Source organism: Mya arenaria, chromosome 11, assembly GCF_026914265.1.
Source record: "Mya arenaria isolate MELC-2E11 chromosome 11, ASM2691426v1".
In the NCBI taxonomy this organism is placed as follows: domain Eukaryota; kingdom Metazoa; phylum Mollusca; class Bivalvia; order Myida; family Myidae; genus Mya; species Mya arenaria.
The window spans coordinates 58310600-58335486 of record NC_069132.1 but is presented as its reverse complement, the minus strand read 5'-3'; the positions used below and the strand labels follow the sequence as shown (position 1 = coordinate 58335486).

General features: G+C 34.8%; 1 protein-coding gene across 1 annotated transcript; it reads left to right on the top strand.

Moving 5' to 3' along the window:
• Positions 1-6688: 6688 nt before the first annotated feature.
• Positions 6689-19363, top strand: LOC128208854 (hephaestin-like protein). The gene is made up of 14 exons (XM_052912500.1): positions 6689-6939; positions 9264-9511; positions 11083-11295; positions 11591-11733; positions 11892-12076; positions 12287-12393; positions 12607-12754; positions 13283-13563; positions 13739-13959; positions 14647-14797; positions 15063-15275; positions 15918-16134; positions 16929-17854; positions 18097-19363. Exons 1-13 carry the CDS (start codon positions 6797-6799, stop codon positions 17824-17826), a joined length of 3168 nt encoding a protein of 1055 aa, XP_052768460.1. The 5' UTR covers positions 6689-6796; the 3' UTR covers positions 17827-17854; positions 18097-19363.
• The last annotated feature ends 5524 nt before the right edge of the window (positions 19364-24887 follow it).

Below are 24887 nucleotides of genomic sequence, written 5' to 3'. Positions count from 1 at the left end.
AACATTAACATGGAGGAATGAAACGTATTTTATGATATACTAAAGGCTGGTAATAAAACACAAATTTCACTATTCTAATATGATATAAGACCCAACTTTACAAAGAATAAAACAAACCTACCTACTTACCCTATTTTTCTGGCAATGGTTTGGAAACAAAAATAACGGTAAAAAATAAAATGTGGATTTGAAAAACATCGGTACGTGAAATAATAGGGTAGGTCAGAAAACTGTATTAAAAAGTGTTTCGCATACATGGTAAGAATATACATTTAATTTGTAGTGACTAAAATGTTTGGTGTAATAATGTTGGTTTTTTAAATATTTTTTTTATGTTAGCAATGTAAGCAGTTATCAGAAATTATAGAAATGCTTTCAAAACGGGCAACCGATTATGTCATTTTATTTTTGTCAGTATTTTTCAAAATATTTGCCGACTAATTTTGCATATTAATCGACGTTTTTTTGCAGTGGTTAATGCTTGAATCGACAACATATTGGTCGTTCTTACTATATACACGTAACGTTACAGCTTGTTAGTTTTATAGATTGAAATTTATTATATATTAATAATTCGTAATTGATTTCGTAGGAGGTACTCATGGAAACGACCAAGCGATGTGTAATTGACAAGGTATTTAAATCTATTGCTGCATGTACCGTTTCTTACGCAAACATATGTTCAGGGGTAGCAGAGTAAGATAATCAAAGCGCTTAAGGCGTTGAAAGGCTTTCGGTCTGCTACGTTTTGTGAGTATAGTCATGTTCTTAAAAATCAAATTAACACAACCCTCTTAAGAATATGCATACTCATGTATTATTTCACAAATACTTATGCTGATGCTAAATAAAATCAAAACTATGTAGTATCAGTCACTAGAAATACTCATTTGATATGTGGAATACCAAAATAATTACTAAAGTATTGAGTAATGCTCAATTGCATATGAAACCATATCGGGAACTTAGGTTTCATAAAAAAATGCAATGAAACAGATCAACCATTTATATGCCTTTTTCAGTAACATCTTCTCTACACTTCGAACATGACCGAGTCGTATTTAATTTATTACCACGGTATGACTGCTAAACAAAATTTAACAAAATGCATCGGACATGTTAATTAAGTTTATGTTTAAGGTTTTATTCTACAATGAAAGCCTTCTCGCGCAAAATGCCTCCGGATCGAATCACCCACATACTATTTATTCCCTGTATGTATTGATTGATCTTAATATTGCCTTCAACATATGTCAATCGGGGGGAGAATAAACAACATCGTATCAATAGTTTATACGTGAATGCATATGCAACATGCTCAAGACTCTGTGCTGAAATTACTGAGACAAAGTGAGACATCTTCACACACTTATCGTTCCATTCGGCATTACATGACTATTGTCACAAATTGTAGCCGGTCTAAATAACAATCTTAATAAAAACATATGTCAAGTAAGATCCAAGTTAGGGCATTTTAAGCAAAGTTTGATTTCTAACACTAAATGAACATTTAATTGCATTCTCAATACGATCCATGTTTTCTCTGGGTTTAAACGAGTTATCGGGGTTAATTTCCGAGAATTAAACATGTCCGAATCCGATGACCAAGCTTCTATATTTAACCGATCGTATCTAGTTCCCCGGCCGCGGCAAAAATATAAACACAGATATAAACATGTATTTATTTTGATTCAGTACGCGTTCATTTTGAAAATGTTTGCGTGTTCTGCTTTTCATATTTTGCGTTTTGTAACTGGTCGATATTGAGTTAAATTGCGTAAGTACGCATAATCTCAGCTTATTCGCATTATATTAAACGCATAACAAATAACGAATAATCGTAACTTTTAGAAAGCTACTTAATATGCAGGAAGAAGCTCCGTAACTATTAGAGCAAGATTGATAACAAGGTAATTTAGATGTTAACGTAAATGTAAACAACAGTTCTAACAGCGCGTCAGTTGATACGCCTATGCGCGCATTTATTCGTCAAAAGTTAAAAAATGTTATGTTGATCTGGCGATGGTATAATCCGATTTACAGTTATAAAAGTCAGCAGGCGTAGCGACCTACAGCATAAAAACGACAACATTGATTTCACGTGTAAAACAATTGTAAAAATGTGTTGTTTATGTCTTCATGTAAACAAAAGACTGATACGGATTTTATTTTATTGATTTTTCAAAGATACATTATTGTTTGAAATAATACACAAAAATATGTATTGATCATAATCTCTTAGTTATTATGCAATTGAAAATAAGAGATTTTGAAATGAACTATAACATATACATAATACAAAACCATACAACAGAAAATCGCGTGTCACTTTTGTTTCCTATTGCGACATATCCTAATAACAGTGATTGCGGACGCAATTTTTTGTATTATAGTTGTTAGCTTTAATCAAAAAACATATCTATGGTGACTGATTTCTGCCATTTCGATTTGTTTTACATGAATACAAAAATAAGCAGGAATATTATATCGTATTTACGTCCAGCCATATTGCGTATTTTCGTCTTCCTGCAGGCGTGCGCAACCGACCATGTACATATCAGGAGCTATTTTAATGCAAATCGGGCAACCAATTATGTAATATAAGTCCATACAACAAAAAACACGCACCATTTCTGTTCCCTGTTGAAATGTATCCCTTTTACAATGGATGCGACGCAAATGCTTGCTAGTTACACACTATTGCTGTTATCTTCAACAAGGACAGTTATGCCAGGTATTTTGGTTCAATTTTTGGAGTGAAAAACGTCCTTGATTCGATGAGTTTGTTGTCTATATGTTTCAACGATATTTTTAGAAAGTACCTTGTGCACCGAATGAAAAGTAATTGATTGTTTACGGCCATCGGATGAGATCTACACGAAAGACAACGGTATTAAATCGTAGTTTTGAATAAAAGGTGCACTAAGAGAGTCGGTAAGCCTCGTACGAACGTTCATTCACGAGCTATTTTAATACAGATATGATTTCCATCTTAATCAAGCGTCATCGTAAACAAGCAATTGCTCTTCATTCGGTACACAAGGTCGTTTCTAAAAAATATCGTTAAAACCAGGAAACCTGGATGCACCTTTACTGCCCTTGTTCAATAGAGAAACTTATCTATGGTGACTAATTCCTGCCATTTCGATTTTTTCATTCTGTTACAAACATACGATGTACGACAAATGGGGATATACAGAAATGTGTTATGTGGCAGTGCGAAAATACGAAATAATATTTCGTCGTGATTTCGCTCCACCACCTGGTGTAATTTCGTACATTCGCCCCGTCACTTGGCTTATTTTCGTCTTCCGGTAGGCATGCGCAAAACTAATTAAGCAAGAAAAAATGCACGGCTTCATGTTCATGTATGTTTCCTTGCATTGGCAATTCTTCAACGTTTGGTTCACTCATGGATTCTTAATCGTTTGTTCAGTCCTACCGGAAGGCGAACATAGCAAAATACGACAAATGGTGGATTGAAAATATGACAAAAGTTATGTGGCGGGCTGAAAATACGTCATGAAGTGTAGCGAACATGTCATATACGCCAGTGGCGAGGCGATAATACACCGGATTGTTATTTGGTATTTTCGCCTCGCCACATGGTGTATTTTTTCAGCGCAACTACGAAACGGCATAATCAGCATCATGAATTTCAGACATTATACCTTGCATTCATCTTTCTTCCATATCGAGTTTACAGTTGGATGCTTATGCCTACCTGGAGGTAAAAAAAAATAAGAAAAACACACACCATGTTTCGGGCAGAAAATACGCCTTGTGGTAAGTTGAAAATACATAAAACGCAAATCGGCGAGGCGAAAATACACCGGCTCATAATTTCGTATTTTCGCCCCGCCACGTGAAAAATGCACAACATGGCATATTTTCCTATTGGCCAGACAACTTTGCGTATTTTTGCCGAAAATACAAAGGGCAGTTATCAGCCACCATACTTATATAATTTTGAAATGATATAAGAGCGTAACGACGTTATATGTAACTTTTAATTACGTATTACAGTCGTCATTAATCATAAAAAACAACAGGACTTCGAGCGTATTTTATTAATATGTCCCTGTTCCTAAATATACCATTAGGTAAATGTTCAAGTTGTCATAAAGTGCTCCATATGAACTATGAATAAACCTTATCAAGAAAGTATTTTTAATAAAGCGATTTTCTGGTCAAGAATGAGCAACTGATATGTGTTGGTTATTGATATTAAAGTATTAGCCATTATTTCATCTCACTTACAAAGAACGTTGTAAGAGGGCGATTTCATTTTTTAATAATCAAGCTTCACCATTTTGATGATGCAGTAAATAGAAACTAGAAGTGAAATAGGTCAAAGAAAACATTTTCCAAACATATCTTAATTTCATTATTAACTGCCACTTCATTTTTCAGAATAAACAAAAGTTTAACGTGATAATCTTCAGTTCAGCCTCAAAACTCTGTAAAGGAATGACTGTACACAATATATACCAACACAAAAATAGTGCGCTAGCTATGCTATTTTATAATTATTGAACCTTAATCGACTTTATCGTATTCGTTGAAACTCAAGTAGGCAGATGATGTGGAGTATGACGTTGCAACAAAATAAATGAGTCGACGCAGAAACGTAATCCAAACTTAAATAAACAAACATTCTTTGAACAGTTTACTTTAAAAACCGTCATAAAGCAGTTGCGTTCGTCACGTCACGCCAAGAAAAACAATGTAGTGCACGTAGTTACAAAATTATTGCACCTAAACACATGAAACGGAAATGTTGCATGTTAAAGGATTGACACTTGTTCACCTACTTGTTTGAAATTACATTATATTTTATAAAAAAAAATATGACTCTTGAGTAAAAGGTTGACCGAAAAGGCGTATGGTCAAATGTATCTCTTAAATTATTGCACATACACCCATGAACATGTTTATTATAGCAGAATTGTTGGCCTTATCTAACAAATTTGGAATTATATCCGTCAATTCAATCAGGACCTATCGCAGGACGACGATGTTTACCGATTACATTTGTAATTGTTACTCCACACTTTTCCAAACATTTATCAAATTAGTATGTATTAAAGAATAGTATAATACAACTTAAGCCTCGTCGTCGCCATCATCAACTAACAGGCAATATTAAACAAATGCATTATATAAAAAAAAATGATTAATTAACTATTCAACATAACATAGCAGTTGTCTCTGTTAAGCATTTGTTGTGTTTAGCAGTGTGAAAAGTTAAGTGAAATCTGTTTAAAGTCAAGACAAACAATAATGAAGTTAACGTAACGTTAAGGAGATGTGCTTGTTTTGCACATCTACAACGTACCTTAATAAGGCAAAACAAGTTAATTGTTTCCGCTCACATAGCTTTTTATTCTTTTTTTTCTCTTTATTTTTTTTGAAAACATGGATTCTGTATCAAACCGACATATAACAGGGTATATTATTATTGTAAAACGTTTAAAATATTAAACATGTTCACCCAATCAATGTACATTTCTTCAGAAATTATAAAACCAAATCCACACTTAAGCAAAAAGGGTAGGATCAACGGCAAAGAATATAGTCGGTCGGGTAAATGAAAATAAACAAAAACGCCTAACCTTAATAAACGACTACATGGAATGTGCAATTCAACAGCGTGCAAACACTCTATGTAAAACGAAAACGGATTTAGAAATACATTAACTAGACAGTACATTCAAAATAAAAGTTCATAGGTTTATAGGTCCTCGTTTGTTGTAAGAGCCATTATGATTTATAAAGAGAGTTGCCATCTGTCTTGATTTTTAAATTACGACATGTAAAGGCAAACAATGAGATTGTGTTTGTATTAGGAAAAGCTTAGAACATGCCGCATATGTTAAAAACAACTATTTGTGGGAAAATTGTTCTTGCGCCATTTGGATAGTGTACCATAGGTTTTATATTTTTTGTTAAAAATGAATATAAAATATTTGAAATTATATGCTTGCCGATGTTAAAAGAGATTAATGCAATTAAAATTACATTCACTGTTCATCGTATGTTTAAGCTGGCTTAATTGTTGTAATTCCAAGTTTCCTCAAGTTTATGCATACTTTGATAAAATTGATCTTTTACGGGGTGTTTTCTTTATTGAGGATTATTGCGATAAGAGTGAGGTTTGTGCACGTAAATTGGTTTAAACCCCCAGTAAATTTACATTTTACTGACCGGTTCCTAACAATCCTTGATAAAAATACCTATTTTATATATAGTATATATGCACTGTGCTGTTTGTTGAGTTTTGTGCTGTTGTTCAATGTATCTTGTCTGTTTGTGTGTTGTTGTTTTTTGCCGTGTTTTATTCCATGTCTTTGGCGTTTACCCAGTGTCATTTAACGGGGTTTATGTTAAAACTGTTAGCTACTGAGCTTGTTTCTGTAGTTTTTCGCATAAGTATTGTAGAATTCTACTTGCGCCCGTTTCCTAGATAGAAGTCAGAATAATGTTATGTTTGAGCAACCATAAGTAGAGTCTTGTGGGTATCTTGGGATCGACCCAAGACCTCCTAAAGACACCACAAGACACGCTCACATTTGTTCGCTACTCGTTTTACGTATTTGACTTGGCCTTACCGGAATTTATTAACGTTAAAGTTACGTTATTGTTTAAATATTCACGTACGCACTGAGTCATCACTCATCCGAAGAGAAGTATTTAAAGACATCAACTACATTTAAATATTAAGATCAGTTATTTTTGAGAAGATATGAAGACACTGTGATAGTTTAATCATATAATTATTACTAGTTATTGAATTATGCTTTTAATTTTAAGACTTTGCTTTGTGTTGCTGCTGGTTGCTCGGTCCTGGGCAAGAATAAGACATTATTTCATCGCTGCAGTTGAAGTGAACTGGGATTATGCTCCGTCAGGACGAAACCTTGTTGGACCGGATACTTAGTATGTAAAGGCACCGCCAGAATTTCAATTATTTATTTATTTTAATTCTTTCCAATTTATTTTGAACATATTCCGCTTTCTCTTTGCGTTGCGTTTTTTGTAATTATATATATTAAGCAATTATGTGATAATTTCTGAAATTATTTTATATTTTTTTCAATATTTAACCTACGTTAATCTTTATGGTCATACATCATTGACGGCATTCACTCTGTTGACAAGTTTTTAATAACAAGTAGTGTGACTTGCTAAATTGTTCTTAGATCCATTTAAGACCAGTATTGAATACCAGCCCAGGATCCATTATTCTTTTGATATCCTTTTGTTTTGCCAAAGCGTCAAGTTTCGTTAACCATTGTAAAGGTTTCAGATTGATTATAAAAAAAACACGAAAGCTGTGATCAAATTTGTCTTACCGGAATAGTGGCATTTCCGTAAGGACGCTACTTTCTTTGAGGATACTATCAGTGATCGAGTTTTTGTCCGAAAACGTTATTTTTGTCAGTATTTTGTTATAAAATGTCTTAATAACCTTAGACGAAACACTAAGTCAAATTCAAGTGATATAAACAATGTTCTAGATAATTTGGTATTAACAAGTCTGTAGTATTTGGTGTTAAGATTTTCTTGTCATTTTCAGTTGTTCTCATTTATTTTCAAGCATAGCATATAAAAGAATTCAAAACAGAACAATTACCAACTCATTTGCTAATGTTTTCTCAAAGTATTCTATACTATTAAAAATTATACAATCTGTCACATTCTTTACTTTACAAATAAGACACCCCATTTGTTTTGTTTTCAATTAACTTCAGTATTGATGAAAGTATTTTCACCATGAGCTGTTGATAAAGTAGTTTTCTCAACTGTGACTTGTATGCGTTTTTTTTGTGCTTTACAGTTAATGAAATGTTAACAGTCTTTTTTCTTACTTTGCAGTATGTATAATTGTCGATCTCGTGTCTAGAACATTAATTAAAGTGAATTTAATCATTACAAGAAAAAAATTGATGCATAGCATCAAGTCGGCGCATTGAAATTAGAAGAAAAACGTGCATGCCAGATAACCAAAAATGGTTATTATTTCAATGATAATATTTTTTTATGTTGGGTGTACATATGCTCGAAGGACATTAATTATGGTTAATAATATTGTTACACTAGTTTATGCCCGGAATTATAGATATTCTGTTGTTTTTTCCAAGACAATCCTCCGGTTAAAACTAAATTATAACAAAAATATACATACGTTTCTTCGGAAGAAATAGAGTCAATGGTCTAATTCATAGATTTCAATAGCATGGAATCACCTTTTATTTGTACCGGCATGTTATGTGAATTCCTTGCTTTATATTTTTTATAATTTTTTGTAACTTATTTCACTCATATGAGTATATAGAACAGGGATAAAAATACTATACATCAAGAGGGAATTATCTGGAGTTCATTCTTTCGAATGACATTTTCAAAACAAACAATTAAGCTCACGGTTAATTTTTCAAAACTCGGCATTTTTGCTGTCACCAAGGGAGATTACTGCGTAGGAGGTTTACAAACATAAAGGATATTGTAATAGTACCGTGTAACCTTCAATTATTTGGGCGGAAGTTGATATCAACGGAAAACCTGGGCCTGTATCTATCTCGGAGATGGCCGAGTTGTAATGATTTAGTTGGTATTTAAAATCAAAATTTTCAAAATGATAAGCAGGGCTATTACAATTTAAGGTTTCATTATCAATTAAAGTGTAAAGTTTTATAAAACATACTAAACTTCATATTTTATCGTGCAACGTGAAAACTATTGAAAGCATTGTTCTGCAATTTATGAACTAGTCCCTAAGTTTGAATATTTCTAAAGTAATATCAAATATAATATAAAATAGTGATAATATCATTAAAGGTAAAGCATTATTATTCGCGTTTTTGTTTTGTTTTAAATGCAAAACATATTAATGAATAGCTGAACATATTAATTTGATGAATTGTACTTGAATTGCGGATAACTAGAGCGAGTCACTTTAAAGTCGCACGTTATACTGTCAACTTAAATTAATGTCGCGCATTACAGGTTGATGGCATGTGTTGTAATGCATTACCATATTTTGTTGTTTCTATCATTAAAGTGAAATGAGTTAAACGTGAAAATGCTACAAACATACTTTTTGCATCAACCTATATTGTGAGCATTTCAGCTTGTCCTTGATTTGTTTGTCATTCGTATAATATCCAAATTATCATTTTAAGTAAAATTCAATCATAAAATTAACTGTTCTATATAAAGTCATAAGGTTGGTAATTCGCATTGTGTATATCCTTTTCTAGCACATCCCGGCGACTAATTGAGAACCGTGATAACCAGATAGGCAGCGTCTACCGCAAGGTGCTCTACCGCGAGTTCACGGACGCGACATTCACCCAGCAAATACCTGTACCGGACTGGATGGGATTTGTCGGACCTACTGTAAAGGCGGAAGTAGGCGATTCCGTCGTCATTTCGTTCAGGAACATGGCTTCAAAGGGGAATTTCTCAGTTCATCCACACGGATATTTCTACGACAAACGGGGAGAAGGTAATACTATGTTCATTTCGCTGTACATGTACGTATGATTCTCATCTATCATATCAAGTGCAATTAAATGTTATTGTATTGAATTTCGTTAATTTCGATATACAACTTCTCCCCTATCATATCGAGTGCGTGTATACTACGTAATAAATCACGTCATATATGCTACGTTGGAAGGCAACATTTTGTTTAAAATAAAGACTTAAATCAAAGATAACTTTTTTTACTACAACATTTTAAAATTTTAAATAAAACAAAGGACAGTCTTCGCCGCTTCAAGAGCTCCGCCTTCGTTTTATTACCAAAGTTTGATAAGGTGGTTAGTTTCATCAAACACTTCGACAAACCTGTTTCCAATATATTGTTTTGACAGTGCTCCGTCAGACGGCCGTATTGTGAAAAGGTTTGTCGAAGTGTTTTTTAGAAACTAAACTCTCAATCAAACTCTGGTAAAAGACCGAAGGCGTGGCTCCGTAGACTGCGATATGTTTCATTTAAAATGGTGAGGGAATAAGTTATCTTCATTCGAAGCAAAGTATTGCCTTCCGACGTAGCATTTATAACGCAATTTATCACGTGGTATACACACACGGATATCAAATGCACAACATGTCATTGAGACAAGCATGAACAAATTGTGTGATGATTTGATCCCAGTTGTATTCATTTCCTCTTACAGTTTTAGTTATACTGTTTCGAACTCACCACGGATTGGCCAAAGCAATGAATACACAATTTATTTATTTTTGTATTCTTTGCATGTTAAACAGGATGCGATAATAATACAACTGTTACGAAATTAGGTTCACAATATGATTGATGAAATAGAAGTCATTCGTATTGCATAATTTTATTCGTTTTTTATCGCAAGAAGGGAATTCACTCTGGTAAACATGACACTGCAATAAAACTGTGTGACAGATTTCATCCATTTCCATGATGAAGAATCGAACTGCAGTATTCACGAATATAATGTAGCAAATGCGCCCAATTTTGAGGAAGAAATAAGTGCATCTTTAAAATTATTTAATTTTATTTTCTACAAACTATGATGTGCATAGACAGTGTGTTCATAAAGCCATTCCATCGGTACTTTTTTATTTGCTGTGTTTGGCGTCGCCTTGTCACGAGAGTCGTAAAAGGTGTCATGATATTGACAAATTGAAGGCGTATAATTCACGAACCGACATTCAAATAACTTTTTTCGATTTTCATGGCCTAATGACACAGTTTACATATAAACAGAAAATGTACTGATGTCAAGGTTGCAATAATGCTCATTCTGTCCACAGCATATTTTTAAGATCATTATGAACCAAATAATATAAAAAAAATACTTTTTCTACTCTAATTTGAGCGCACCTGCTCGTTTATATACGTTAGAAGAACGGTTCGATTCTTCACAGCGATGGTAATAATATAGCTTAGATCTTGATCTTGCTATATCATATGAGCTCGGACCCAAAAGGAACGTTTCAAACAAAATGTCAATGTAATACTCTACTCTGTAGGGAGTCCATACGATGGCATAATATGACACGTTCTCCATTCCAATATTTTCTGTCCAAAATCAGGTGCCCGTTACTTAGATGGAACGTCAGGCGCAGATAAGGTGGACGATGGTATCCCACCTGGCGGATCCTATGTCTATACCTGGCACGTCACTGAGAGACACGCCCCTACGGCCGACGACGACGCCTGTGTCCCTTGGGGATATCACGGGCACACCGCCTCACCGTTCGACATTGCTACTGGACTGGTCGGGTTCGCTCTTATCTGCAAGAGAGGTTTGTGGATCAGTTCCTTACAGTACAATGACCTATAGGAAATTAGGAGAGAGAGAGAGATAGAGAGAGAGAGAGAGAGAGAGAGAGAGAGAGAGAGAGAGAGGTGGGGGAGAGAGAGAGGGAGGGAGGGAGAGAGAGAGAGAGAGAGAGAGAGAGAGAGAGAGAGAGAGAGAGAGAGAGAAGAGATTCGATAGCATTTAACAAAAAGGAAACACTTCAATTCACAGGAATTTATTTACTTTTCGTACTTGTTTAGTGTATTATTTTAGATAATGTATTGTTCTCTTTGCTGCAGGCACGCTTGATGCCAATGACAAACGCAAAGACGTGGACAAGGAGTTCGTTGTGTACGCCGATATCGCCGACGAAAGCAAGAGCTTTTTCTTTGAAGAAAGCATCCAGAAGTGCGGAAAGCCAGGTGCTTGCAAAGCCAGGGCTGTAAGTATTTGAATAGTCGTTCGTTTCACTGTTTGCGCTTAGATTAAGTTAAAGTTAGTATTATATACCAACCTGCTTAGGGATTCATATTGTTCATAAATATTCATCAAAACTAAATTGAACAGCACGTTTAAATAACGAGTTATGCTTTAATTAAGAATGCTGGTGATGAAGACTTCAAACTGTCAAACGAAATGCATCACATCAATGGCTATGTTTACGGCAACCAGCCCCCGTTCCAAATGTGTCCTGGAGAACGAGCGGTCTTCTACGTCATGTCATTGAATCTTGCCAGCCACATCATGAGAATACTTGGACATACCATGATTATAAAGCATAGGCGGTAAGGCCTTTCTCGTATCAAGTAACTCTATTTGAATCGAATATATTGATTAACACACACTTTTTGAATGCAAAACTTTATGAAGAAAGCTAAACGATTTAACAATGATCAAATAGAGTATAATTTAATAAAATGATTGAGAACCTTACCTAAATATTTTTACAACTTGCGATTATATGTTACATTCGCTGCATTTCTTTGTGTTTGCAGCACAGAGAACGCATTGGTCAACTCGGCGAGTTTCCTTAGCGCGTACACTGTGGCCGCTCATCCTGGTCATTGGCTTCTTTACTGCCGAAACCTTGACCATGTCATTGGTAAGTGGCTATTGATGAAGCTTAATCAACGTTTCTATAGTCTTTGTGTTGTCTTAATAGATGGCATTCGAGATCAGTGTTTTATTGCCGTTATTCAGAATTTAACTTTTCATTCAAAACAAAAAAAAACTTTATTCGCATTCTTGTTTGCAACCTGAATAAAAATGCTGTGACTTGGTTGAATAATAATGTCACAATGTGTTTTCTCTTCAGAGGGTATGCTTGCTTTCGTAGACGTAGAAAACAAACCAGTACCTTCAAACATAGCTGGTTTAGGTCGAAGGTACGGTAGGATGCGAACATATTACCTTGCCATTGAAGAGATCATATGGGATTACGCACCAGGACTCACTCCTGACAGGTATATTGGTATAAGGACGATCATTTTTATGCACTGGCCTTATTTTTAAATTTCGTTTCACAGGCCAGACGAATTAATCAGCAGCCCTTTACCGATATAAGGCTAGCTCAGAACGGTTGCTAGGAATCATAGACTCAAAAATGACCAAATTTGTTATTGAAAGTTTGTGCTAAGAGTGTAAACAAAATCTTTTAAACTACCAGAAACGAGTATTTACATATACATGGAGTGCTGTGATCGCTCGAAGACGCTGCTGCCCGAGCTAAAACCTCGAGTGATCCGATGCTTCGGCAATGATTATGTATTGCGTTGTGGAAATCGAGTATACATGTATGTCCAATGGCTGTTGTATACTAAATGTGAATTTGTAAACGAAAACAATAAACAGTGAATAAGTAGCAAAGTTTATTTTTACAAAAACATTCTTCTCAACAAGCAACATTGGAATATGACAATGCAACCAAATACCAGTTTTACAAAAGAAATGCCATATACCTGAACGCTTTTTTATTATATATTTTGGATAAGTTCCAGCTCCGAGTTCCTCCAACAAGGTCCAAACCGGATTGGTTCCCGGTACAAGAAGGCTGTATACCGTCTATACACGGACGGCACATTTACCACGCCAGTAATAAGAGGACCCGAGGACATTCACATGGGTTTTACCGGTCCTCCTATTAAAGGAGAAGAAGGGGATGTTATTATGGTTGTCCTTTATAATAAAGCGTCCAGAGAATACTCATTTTTGGCCGGAGGTGTGTCCATGTCAAAGGAAAATGAAGGGGCCGTGTATAAGCAAAATGTTCAAGGTAGGTCCTTCAGTCATATGTTATGTTTGTGTTTAGAAATACGACATGTACAATTCTGTATCATAATAGTGCATGGAACACCCACAAAACACATATAAATGACATTTACTTACATAATATTTCATTCTTCAATATGGTAGATGTATGTTTACATGTATGTTGTTCTCGTTAAAAGATACAACAACAACTGGAGCTACCGTTACACCAGGAACGATTCGCAGGTATAAATTCTTTGTATCCTCGATTGATGCTCCGACAAAGATCGACCAAGACTGCCTCACATACATCTATCGCTCCGCTGTAGACCTAGAAAAAGATTTCTACAGTGGGCTCTTTGGCCCCATGCTTATATGTAAACCAGGGAAGCTCGACAAGCCTGGCAAGCCTGGCAAAAAGGTTCGTTCTTATATGATCGCCTTTCAGTTTTAATTTAGGTGCGTTTAATTAGTCAAGATCCTAGTATGTATCCAACATTGCATACATCGTTTTGCCTACTACGCTCGTCACTTTTGATTCAATAGTACATTCATTTCAGTAATATAAAACATATGAAGAAGGATTTGCATTGCAGTATGTGTTTTAGTTTAAAATAATTTATTTTACAACGATTTTGAAAGAATTAACAACTCTCGTTGGCATGATGCTACACGAAAGTGTGGTCCTGTATTGTGAGGGAAACCACAGTACCTGGAGGAAACCCACATGTCCGGCTTGGTGATCGAAAACCAATCTCACCTGTGCCCAGGCCGGGAATCGAAAGCGAGTGGCCAAAATGAGAAGCGAGTGCGCTTACCAGACAACAAGTGTATGCATTTGTTTTGATAACCTGAAAAGAATATTTTCATCAGGTTTTAAAATGTAAACATTACACAGCAGCACATGGGTTTTATCCTATTTTATTTGCCAATCAGTATTCCTTTATTCCTTCTGCAGGGAAGTTCACAATTACAAAAAAAGTGTATTAACAGTCGTTTTTGTTGTCGGTATTCGCCTTAGAGAGCATAAAGCGAAACCAGTTGCAAATAAAACCATTTAAACCCATGGGATGTCTCTTATTTTATATACAATATAACTGTCTTTCAGAGTCGCGTTGAAAGGGAGTTCTTCCTAAACTTTCTCGTGGTTAATGAAAACCTTTCCCATTATCTGACCGAGAACATCAACATGTTTGCCACCTCCCCCGCAACTGTCGACCCTGAAGATGAAGGGTTTCAACTTTCTAATAAAATCAGAGGTATACTAACATTTGATATATTTCTGGTATTCCTACCATACATTTAAGACTAATTCAAGCAATTAAAACATGAAAAATATATGTTAAAATAGCATAAAACAAACTACAAAAAATCAATTTCTCTTTTCATATTTAATCGTGTTATTTATCTATTAATATAGAATTTGAGCTGTTCAAGAGGTAAATTTTATAAACCTCTTCTTATATAATATACAATCCAAATAGCAGTATCTCGATTGCCGGCATCCATGTACATTTATTTCAGCCATCAATGGTTTTACATTTGGAACACTACCCGGATTGAACATGTGTTATGGAGATCAGGTCACGTGGCATGTGTACACGTTAGGGCCTGATATTGACAACCACCATGTGACCTTTGAAGGCAACAACTTCGTGTTCGACGACATGAATATTGATACAGTGTCTGTTTTTCCGGGAATGGGGCATAGTGTCGACATGATCCCGGACCAACTTGGTAAGGGCCATTTCGGCCTCCTCGGCCATTTTTCATCGAAAACAACCTCGGATGTATGTCGGTACATCGGTGGAAGTAGTTGGTAAACTTTTAAAACGTTTTGACGTGTATTCTTTTTTATCATGTTTAATTTGATTGCAAGTGAATTGAATGATTGCATAATTAATTAAGAGTCGAAAGAGTAAAGGCATGAAGTTTAACTGATAGGTTGAAAATACTACGCGATCTACTTGCAGCGTAGTTAAATGTAAAGAGTTCTTACATTATAAACCGTCCATATAAATCCGATATGTTTTTCGATGGAAATGGCCGAGGATTAGGCTTATACCACCTGAACAACGGATATATGGTACAATCATTTTCTCGAATCAATATTTCTGTGTACTAATAATATATGTTTTCAAAGTAAAATTTTGATTCGTAAGTTCAGACGCTGTTTATAATCCTTTTGGAATTGGAACGTCTAATTTGATAAGAGATTTAATTTGTTTGAAAATCTTCATCTTACATTTTTGTCAGCGCACACTCGCTGACAAGATGGCTTTAAAGATTTGTCCAAGACAATTTATTCTATTACTATAAAATTGTATTTGTTCATTTAGTTTGGTCGTATGCCATGCTGTATAACACATTATTTTACAGGATTAAATAAGTTGCGTTGCGGTCAACTAGGTCTTGAGAAAGAAGGGATGTTTGCTTGGTATAACGTCGATTCATGTTATAGTCGGTTGCGAATTGGTCGTCTGCCAAAGCTTGGGATCACGCGCCGGTATTACATCGGAGCATTTAATGTGGAATGGGATTACGCGCCAGTCAAAGTGCACCCCATTACTGGGAAGAGTTTGTATACTCCTACTAGGTAAGTTTATTATTTTTTATTTTATAAAGGGTCTTCCAGAGTGCAAAAGTAATTTGCCAAATAAAAAGGTGTTTTAGAATTTCATTTTTTTTTTGTTCATTTTTGAGGTACAATTGTTTGCAATCATAATGCAAATATCCGTTGCAACAAGTCTATTTGTATTAAAGAGTTGAGTACATTTTACGAAAGAACTTTAAACAGTTTTTTTTATTTTTTCCGGAAATGTCTTCATCATTAACAAGATGTTATCTAGTGAAAATAGTCAGTACTACCCAATCAATTATTTCTTGTGGCTTTGTTGTGACTGCATGTATTTTTTAAAAAGGTGATTGCAATTTTTGTAAGTCTTAAGTAGTCTTGGGCAATTTGACACCAAAAGATCGTTATTTTTTCGACAGACTTTTCCGTCGAAAACTCCAAAATCTGATAAAACATTATTTCGTTAGATTTGGTCAACCCTTACCATCCCAAAACATCTCGCAAAGTATGCTTTACCCCTAAAAATGAGTGTTCCTCAAAACTGAATAAAAACACGAACTTTTGAACTGTTTTAATATTTGGCCCTCCCAACTCTCTTTTGCTCTGTTCTAGGTCCTGCAGTCTTATTATTTAATATGTGCTCCATTAAACGAGTATCATTATCCAGGTTCTGTGTGAGTATTTCTCCTAGTTCTATGTTTGGCAATAGCCTTCATAACACATCATAATTGGTACATGTATGTCAGTGTGTAAGGTAAACAAAACGTATCACATGAACTGCCATTATATTATAAATATTTTTTTTATTACTTCAGTCCAAGTTACATTTTCGTGAGAGGCGGGCCTGATTTTGTTGGAAGTATCTATACTAAGACCGTGTACCGCGAATTTACTGACAGCACATTTACCAAGATGAAACCTCAACATGTGAACCTCGGAATACTCGGTCCGTACATACGCGGAAATGTTGGAGACACAATAGAAATACATTTGAAAAATATGGCAAACTTTCCATTGAATATAGTCCCTAAAAACCTACCTTTTGCGGACGGGTCAGTTATAAGCAGTGCATTGCCTACGTTTCCAGGCACCGTTGGAATATATAAATATTCTATCCCTAAACGATCTGGACCAAACAAAAACCAGCCAAATTGTGTAGGAACTATGTATACCTCGCGGGTAGATCCACTGAAAGATGCACATAGCGGTCTGATTGGTCCAATGGTAATATGCAAGGAAGAAACTCTTAATGGATATGGCCAAAGAACTGATGACATTAGTGTTGAATTCGCAACAGCTTACTTTATCATAGACGAAAATCTGAGTCATCATAGTGCAGCCAATTTTGCACTACGGGCACCCGGTAGAGTAGACGTTAAGAATGCTGATTTCGTAAAAAGCAATATGTATTATTCAATAAACGGACTCATTTATGGAAACCTAGTTGACCTTACTATGAGGTTAGGACAGAGGAGCGCTTGGTACGTCTTTGGAATGGGTATGGAAGACGACATCCACACAGTGCATTTCCATGGACAGTTATACATCCGGAATACAAAATTAACGCTTCGAGGGGATGTTCTAGAGGTTTTCGCGGGAACATATGAAACTGTAGAAATGGAAGCATACAATCCGGGCACTTGGCTTTTTCATTGTCACGTGAGCGGCCACGTGATTAATGGCATGGAAACCGTCTACAATGTTCTTCGATGATCCATTTACCTAGGAATGTGATTTCAAGGTACTATAACATATATTTGTCTTAAAATAATTTAACAGTGATGCTCTTCCGCTACTGTCAATGAATAGCTCAAGCAAACCAAATCTCCTGTTTTCAAACTGTGTTTCCGAATATACCAGGATGTTTTTTTCTATTTATTGTATCATGCTTATTGTGTTCACAGTGTATTTGTGTTGCATGTTTTGTTCAGTGGTGTTTGGATTTGTTTTCAGTGCAGCTCATCAATCTCTTTTCTTTTCCAGAGACAAAAAAGGTCACAGTCATCTATCAGCGTGTGTATCATCTTTGAAATGTTGACTTATACCAAAACACACACACAAACCACTAGATCCTCTCGCCCTGTGGAAGATTATTTATTAATGCATATTGCAATTCTATCCTATGAAGTGAACAGAGATGAAACCTTAATTGAAGTGAACTGTGGGACTACCTCATGTGTCTATCTTTGAGATGTTTTATTTATGTGCCATGAGAATCGAAGAAGAAAATTTAACAATAAATTGTCCGAGATGGTATAAACAGTTTTCAGCTGATGTTTTTGAACGTGTTAATAGGGTAGTATATTGATAACATGCGTTGATTTACATTAGAATTTTGTGTGTTTTATTATATTGAAACGCTGTATTTGCTACGACGACGTCAAATATAGTGCATATGAAGATATTTAGACAGGCTACTGGACTACTCCGGGTAGTTTTCATTGTATAATGACTTAAACTAGACATGGTATGTTTTTGGCTAGAGGTGTTGTATCCATTAAACTGTTTTGGCTGCTCTGATGAGTTCCATATCATGACGGAAAAACGTTTAATCGTACGACTGATGCAGCATACATGTAATACTGTTAATAATACCGTCAAAGGGCTACAAACGCTGATAATAGTTAAAGATTGTTACCAAGAATTGTTTGGGTTATCGTGTTGTAAGTCTGTGGCTCTAGTTCAGTGTCATTTTGGCCCTCAAAGGGTTTATATTTGAATTGTTGTCTTGTCCCTGTAGTTTAATTGTATTATTAAAAATGTCATTGGAAACCCGGTTGTTTTTAAAAGACTACATTAACACAGTTCAAATAAAACTCACTGCCTTGGAGACGCGGAGATCAAAACATTTCCTTAGTTTCTTAGTATTGTTTTATTGTTGAGTTTCCTCAAGTTAATGCATACTTTGATCAGATTTACCTTTTAAGTTTTTACTTGATTCAGGTTTGTTGGGATAAGAGTTAGCTTGCACATGCACACTGGATGAAACCTTCAGTATATTTAAATGTTACTGACCGTTCCAAGGCGGTACCTTGCAATCTTTGATTAACACACCTAGCTTTTATATAGTATATATGTTTATGTGTTGTTTGCGGAGTTTTGTGTTGTTGTTTCATGTCTTGTTTGTTATATTTTTGTTTTATGTGTTATTTGTCTCTGGCGTTTACCCTGTGCCATCAAACGGGGTTTATGTTTAAAGTTTTGACTACTGAGCTTGTTTCTGAAGTGTTTTTATAAATATTACAATGTACGTTGTGTCAGTCGTTAAAACAGTGTTATATAAATCCGCTTATTTAAACTAGTATATAACGCCCCAGTTATTCTTTCCTTTTTGCTATGAAAACTGGATGTCGTTCCAAATAAAAAATGCAATAGTTCAATAATACCATGGAAAGTACAGGGGCACGCCACGTAATAAATATTTTACAGCCGAAACTGTGTTTGAAGGTAAATGGTTAGGGATTAAAAGTCATTGAATGAGAAACACATTCAACATTCAAACAACAGAAAGACTACATGTATCAAAAAGCTTTATCAATAAATGATGGCGTTACCACCTTGGCTCGGTCAATTACGAGTTAACGGGAAGAAAGCCGGTTAATGTGTACAATAATAAAATGAAAACTACAGGACAAGCCGAATAGTCAAAATTTAAAGTATAACACAACTGACAGTCAAATATAAACAATATCAGAGCCAAAACGACATTGAACGAGAGACAAAAAAGTACGAAAACCACAAGCAGACCAGACACGCATCAAAATAACTTAATCAATAAATAATTTTAAAATCGCTTGAACACGAGTTTACTGGGGGATATGCGCATGACCTCACACTAATCCTAGCACTTATTAGTATTTAATTATGCAAAATTTAACATATACGCCTCATCGGAGCAAGAATCAACTTGAACACAATGTATATTGGCACGTTTATCTTATAGATAGGACAGCTTATCTTTTATTCTCACAGCATTATGATTATAAAACCGATTTTGTAAAAAAAAAACACACACAAATAAACAAAATTTATGACAAATCATTTTAATCCCACGGCACTTCGCCTTAATCTTACATCACTTGGCCACTTAGATGAACTTTTCAAAATGCCTTAGTTCCTAAAATGTCAAGTATGAATTACGTTTTTCTGATTATCAAACCACATGAGACTATATTATACAGTAATTGACTACTTATTTATACCTGTTTCGTACAAGTAATTTGTTTCCATTTTATGTTTATTTTTAAAATGACATTTCTTTTCTTTATTATAATTCAATTGTTGCACATTATTGGCTTCACTGTAACAGACTCATTCAATTGCAAATAACATAATTTTTGATTCTAAGAAATGCCACTTTGACCTGGTACTCAATAGCGGAAAACCAAAACCATAAAATATGACTATATATGTAATACAATTGAAATGTGTCCAGACATATCAAGTAATTTATTCTAAGATCTTTAACACTTAAAAACATTCCAACGCTTCTTCCTGGCCGTTCACTGTCCTTACAAAACAACCTTCTCCTTTCATAGCAATCCTGCAGCCAGGTGGTGCTGTTATAACCCCTGCATGGGAACAATACCTGCAAGAGACACCGTCTTTGCTTTCAAAATGAGTTCGCATCTCTTTAAAAGAACGATATTTTTTTTTTTATTATTTTATTTTATTTATTTATTATTTTTTTTTTTTTTTGGGGGGGGGGGGGGGTCTGTGCTTAGTGTAGTGTTTACTTGTTTGATTTAGTTCGATTGTAACGAAAGCTGATAGCTTAAAACATCACTCTCAAGTCCGTTTCCTGGGGAGAAACCAGTATTAGTGTCTATTTTGAGAGGCCATGAGATAGTTACCTTGGAAAGATCGAACCCAAAAGAGGCGGACACCTATACCTCTAAACAACTCTCCACCTTGGTTATTTTGATTACAGAACATATCAACTGAAACACACACTAATAAATCAACTGCAAACTGCATAGAGTTGAGCGATACACTAGTATGCCTCTGTTGTTGCTCTTGCTGTGAAATAAAAGTACCTTCTCGATTGTTTAAACTTAAACTTTGTCGGAAAATATGTTTCTGCCACATATTATTACAAAAATGCCTTTATTTTAAATTAAATGTAATTAAAAATACAAAATTTGTTGCTTAGACGGTAAAGGTTATCAATTAATTAAAATTCACAGTATCAATACTAAATAAATAAATTATCGCCCCAGATGTCTTGTAATCGGTCAAGCTTTAAATATAGAAGTTCACGATGATAACATCAAAACAGTCCCTTGTTTTGAGCCACAATAATGGGCGATTAGAGAAACGTTATTATCATTTTGACCTTTGTATGTACCTCCACGTGTCTGCTTTTTACAACGGAACGTTCAAAGACTCACTGGTGCTCATAAACATGCTCCTAAAATACAAATATTAATGAATCACTTGCATGTAGATTTCTGGGGCATAATTGTTATACTTTTCTTCCACATGTGTTTTTCATTGACCTTTTAACTGGCTGATTTTAATTTATATCCAAGAACCAATAATTCTTTACGTGCATCCTTTTTGTTTGGGAGGTTTGATGTTCATGTTGTTTATGTATTTTTGTAACATTCGTGTTATAGCAGATGAATATCACTTTGTATTAATTTGTCCTCTTGATATTGACATTAGAAGACAGTATATTAAGAAATATTTTTACATTAGACCAAGCATGAAGACAGTATATTAAGAAATATTTTTACATTAGACCAAGCATGTTAAGTTTAAAGAATTGTTTAAATCTCAAAATAAAATTACAACATTTAAGTTGTCAAAATATATCAAAGAATCTCTAAAACATAGAATTTCTCTTATTTATGATAATTAGTGTAATATGCTCATCCTCACATTATTTTGCATTTGCTCATGACAACTTATTTATTTCTATGTGTATACAACCTACATCGGTTCTGTAGTATGTGACTTGTTGAGTTCATATTTGTAAATGTGTTTCATATTATTTGACTATGTACTGTGATGGTATACGTCTAATAAAATTATGTTCTGTTCTGTTCTGTTCTGTGTCTTATATGTCCTTATAATAACAACGATATAACAATCATTGACTATGTTATAAGAAGAAAAAATGCAGTAGCATGCCATTGGTCCTTCACATCCCTTATAATATATTACTGAAATGTTCGTTGACGAACCAATGTTGTATTAACATTAAGTGCAGTAATTTAATTAGGACAACGATTCTACAGATTTGTGTCTCGCTTGATTGTGACGTTTTGTGTTCGTATTGTTTTCGACGCTTTGTTTATAAATGTGTTTGGTAACTTTGGACAAATAACTGAATCACACACCAATTGAAGCCTGCAGTTTTCACTAAATCTCAAGTGTGCCAAACCTAGTAACCCTAATAATCAATACCAGTAGGCGAGTAGCTATAGGACATTTTGGAGTTGCTGTTGTTGTTTTTATTTTTCGAGATATTTTCCCGATTTTTGAAAGATATCTGAATATTTTTGTATAAAATACTTCAGCTCTTCTTCGGTTGAATTAATGCAATTAAAAGTGAAATTAAAAAAAACTTAAATTTTGTTTGGCTCCAAAAGAGATGTTCAAAATGGGTCAAATTTAGGTCGATAAAAGTAGTTCTCGGTAATACTGGAGTAGAGATTATGCTGAACACTTCCTATATCTTTGTCTTTCTGCTCAATAGTGTGTCATATGTTAGATGTAGCTCGCTCGGGATATATCAAGATTCACAAATAACATTTTGAATACTCTTTTTAATGTTTTCTTTTCCTGTTTTGTACAATGATGTTGTCATTTCTAGAACGCTAACCCTAATTAACTCTAACTTGAACGTGAACTCTAGATTAAATCGGGTTTGTTCGACGTATCTGATAAACGTTTTAACATAACATACAGAAACAAACTCTTGTTTTGAGTGGTTTTATGGTACCTCGGAGAAATCTGACATAATTTGCTCAAGCCCAACTATTTCAGCTGCAGGAAGTGTATGGTTTTCATTCTTCAGTACTGCTTCTAAAGTTAATATAGTTATTGTTTTGTTCTACCAAAATTTTATGTATGTGTTTCTCCCTGTATGAAGCCCCAGTTAGTCTTTGTACGTGTACATGCATGCTAGGATAAACGTGAGGTTGAGCGCTCTAAAGCTAGGTTCAATCAGTGAGTTTTAACTTAATGTTTCTTGACTGTACAAAGATGGTTAAACCGATTTTAGACAATGACGATATTTTGTTACGTGTTTTTTTTTACAAGATTTACTTTTACGTTTTTTCTTTATTTAGGATTGTTGGGATAAGAGTGAGGTTTGTGCACGTAAACTGGTTTAAACACCAGTAAATTTACATTTTACTGACCGTTCAAAGGCGGTACCTAACAATCCTTGATAAACATTCCTAGTTTTTTATATAGTATATATGCACCGTGCGTGTGGAGTTTTGTTATGTTCTTCCACGTTTCTTGTTTGTGATTTTTTTGCTTTTTGTGTTCTATGTATTTGGCGTTTACCCAGTGCCATTAAACCGGGTTCATGTTTAACCTTTTTGCTACTGAGCTTGATTCTGTAGTTTTTCACGTTTAGTATTTATGTTTGTTGTCTTGTGGTGTAGAGCTCCTTGTTGACTTTTTGTTGTCTTGAATCGCTTTTTCTCTTGTTTGGTGTCTAGTAGCATGACGCTCCTTGTTGACTCTTTGTTGTCTTGAAACGCGTAATCATTTGTTTGGTGTCTTGTAGCGTTGCGCTCCTTGTTGTTTTTTGTTTGGCTCTTGTTTTATGTTTATTGTATTTTAGCGTTTTGTTTCGTTCGTATTGTCTTTTAGCACTGTGCCCCTTGCTTTGTTTCTGTTGTATGTTAGCCTGTTGTCTCTTATTTGCTGTCTTGTAGCGTGGTGTCACTTGTTTGGTGTTTGTTATCTTGGAGAGTTTTATCTCTTGTTTGGTAATTGTTGTCTTGAAACATTTTGTCTTTTGTATGGATTTTTATTGTCTGTTGTCTTTTAGCGTTTAGTCTCTTATTGGATATTTGTTATCTTGTAGCGTTTAGTCTCTTGGTTGGTTTTTGTTGTCTTGTTGGGTGGTGTTTCTCTTTTTTTCAGAAGCCGCTGGCTCAATTTCCAAATATTTTCATAGAAATGTTTCTGAGGTGACCCTGTATTAAATTCCATCACCCAATATAGGGAAGAGGGGGGGGGGGGGCGAGCTACATTATATGCATACAAGGAAATTTCGCACCTGGTCTGATTTTTAAATAGTTTCACAATGTTCCTTAGGTGATCCTTTATCAAATTATTTCACCCCATTTTGATTCGAAAAATACATGGCCATCTTGTGGCGGGCTACTTTTCTCTGTAAATCTATATGGTAATCTTTGAAAATCTTTTCCTCAGAAAGCGCTTGCCTGATTTTAAAATAATTTCTCCGAAATGTTTCTTAGGTGGTCTTCTTAAAAAATATCTTCACCTCATGTTGATTCGTAAAAAAACATGACCGCCGGGGTGTGGCTACATTTTACTATATGTCCATATGGAAAACTTTGAAAATCTTTTCTTCAGAAACTATAAGCCCGATTTCAAAATAATCATTACATAACGATGTAAAAGATTGATAATTTTTAAGTTTAATACAAGATAATATCGAGTATAAATCCTTTTTCATGAGCTAGTAGTTTTGTAACAAACTACCCACTGTTCCGCATTTTCCGATAACTCGACTGACTTGCTTCCCTTTGCGTTGCTATATGCGCGTAATTGCTCCCCTTGGA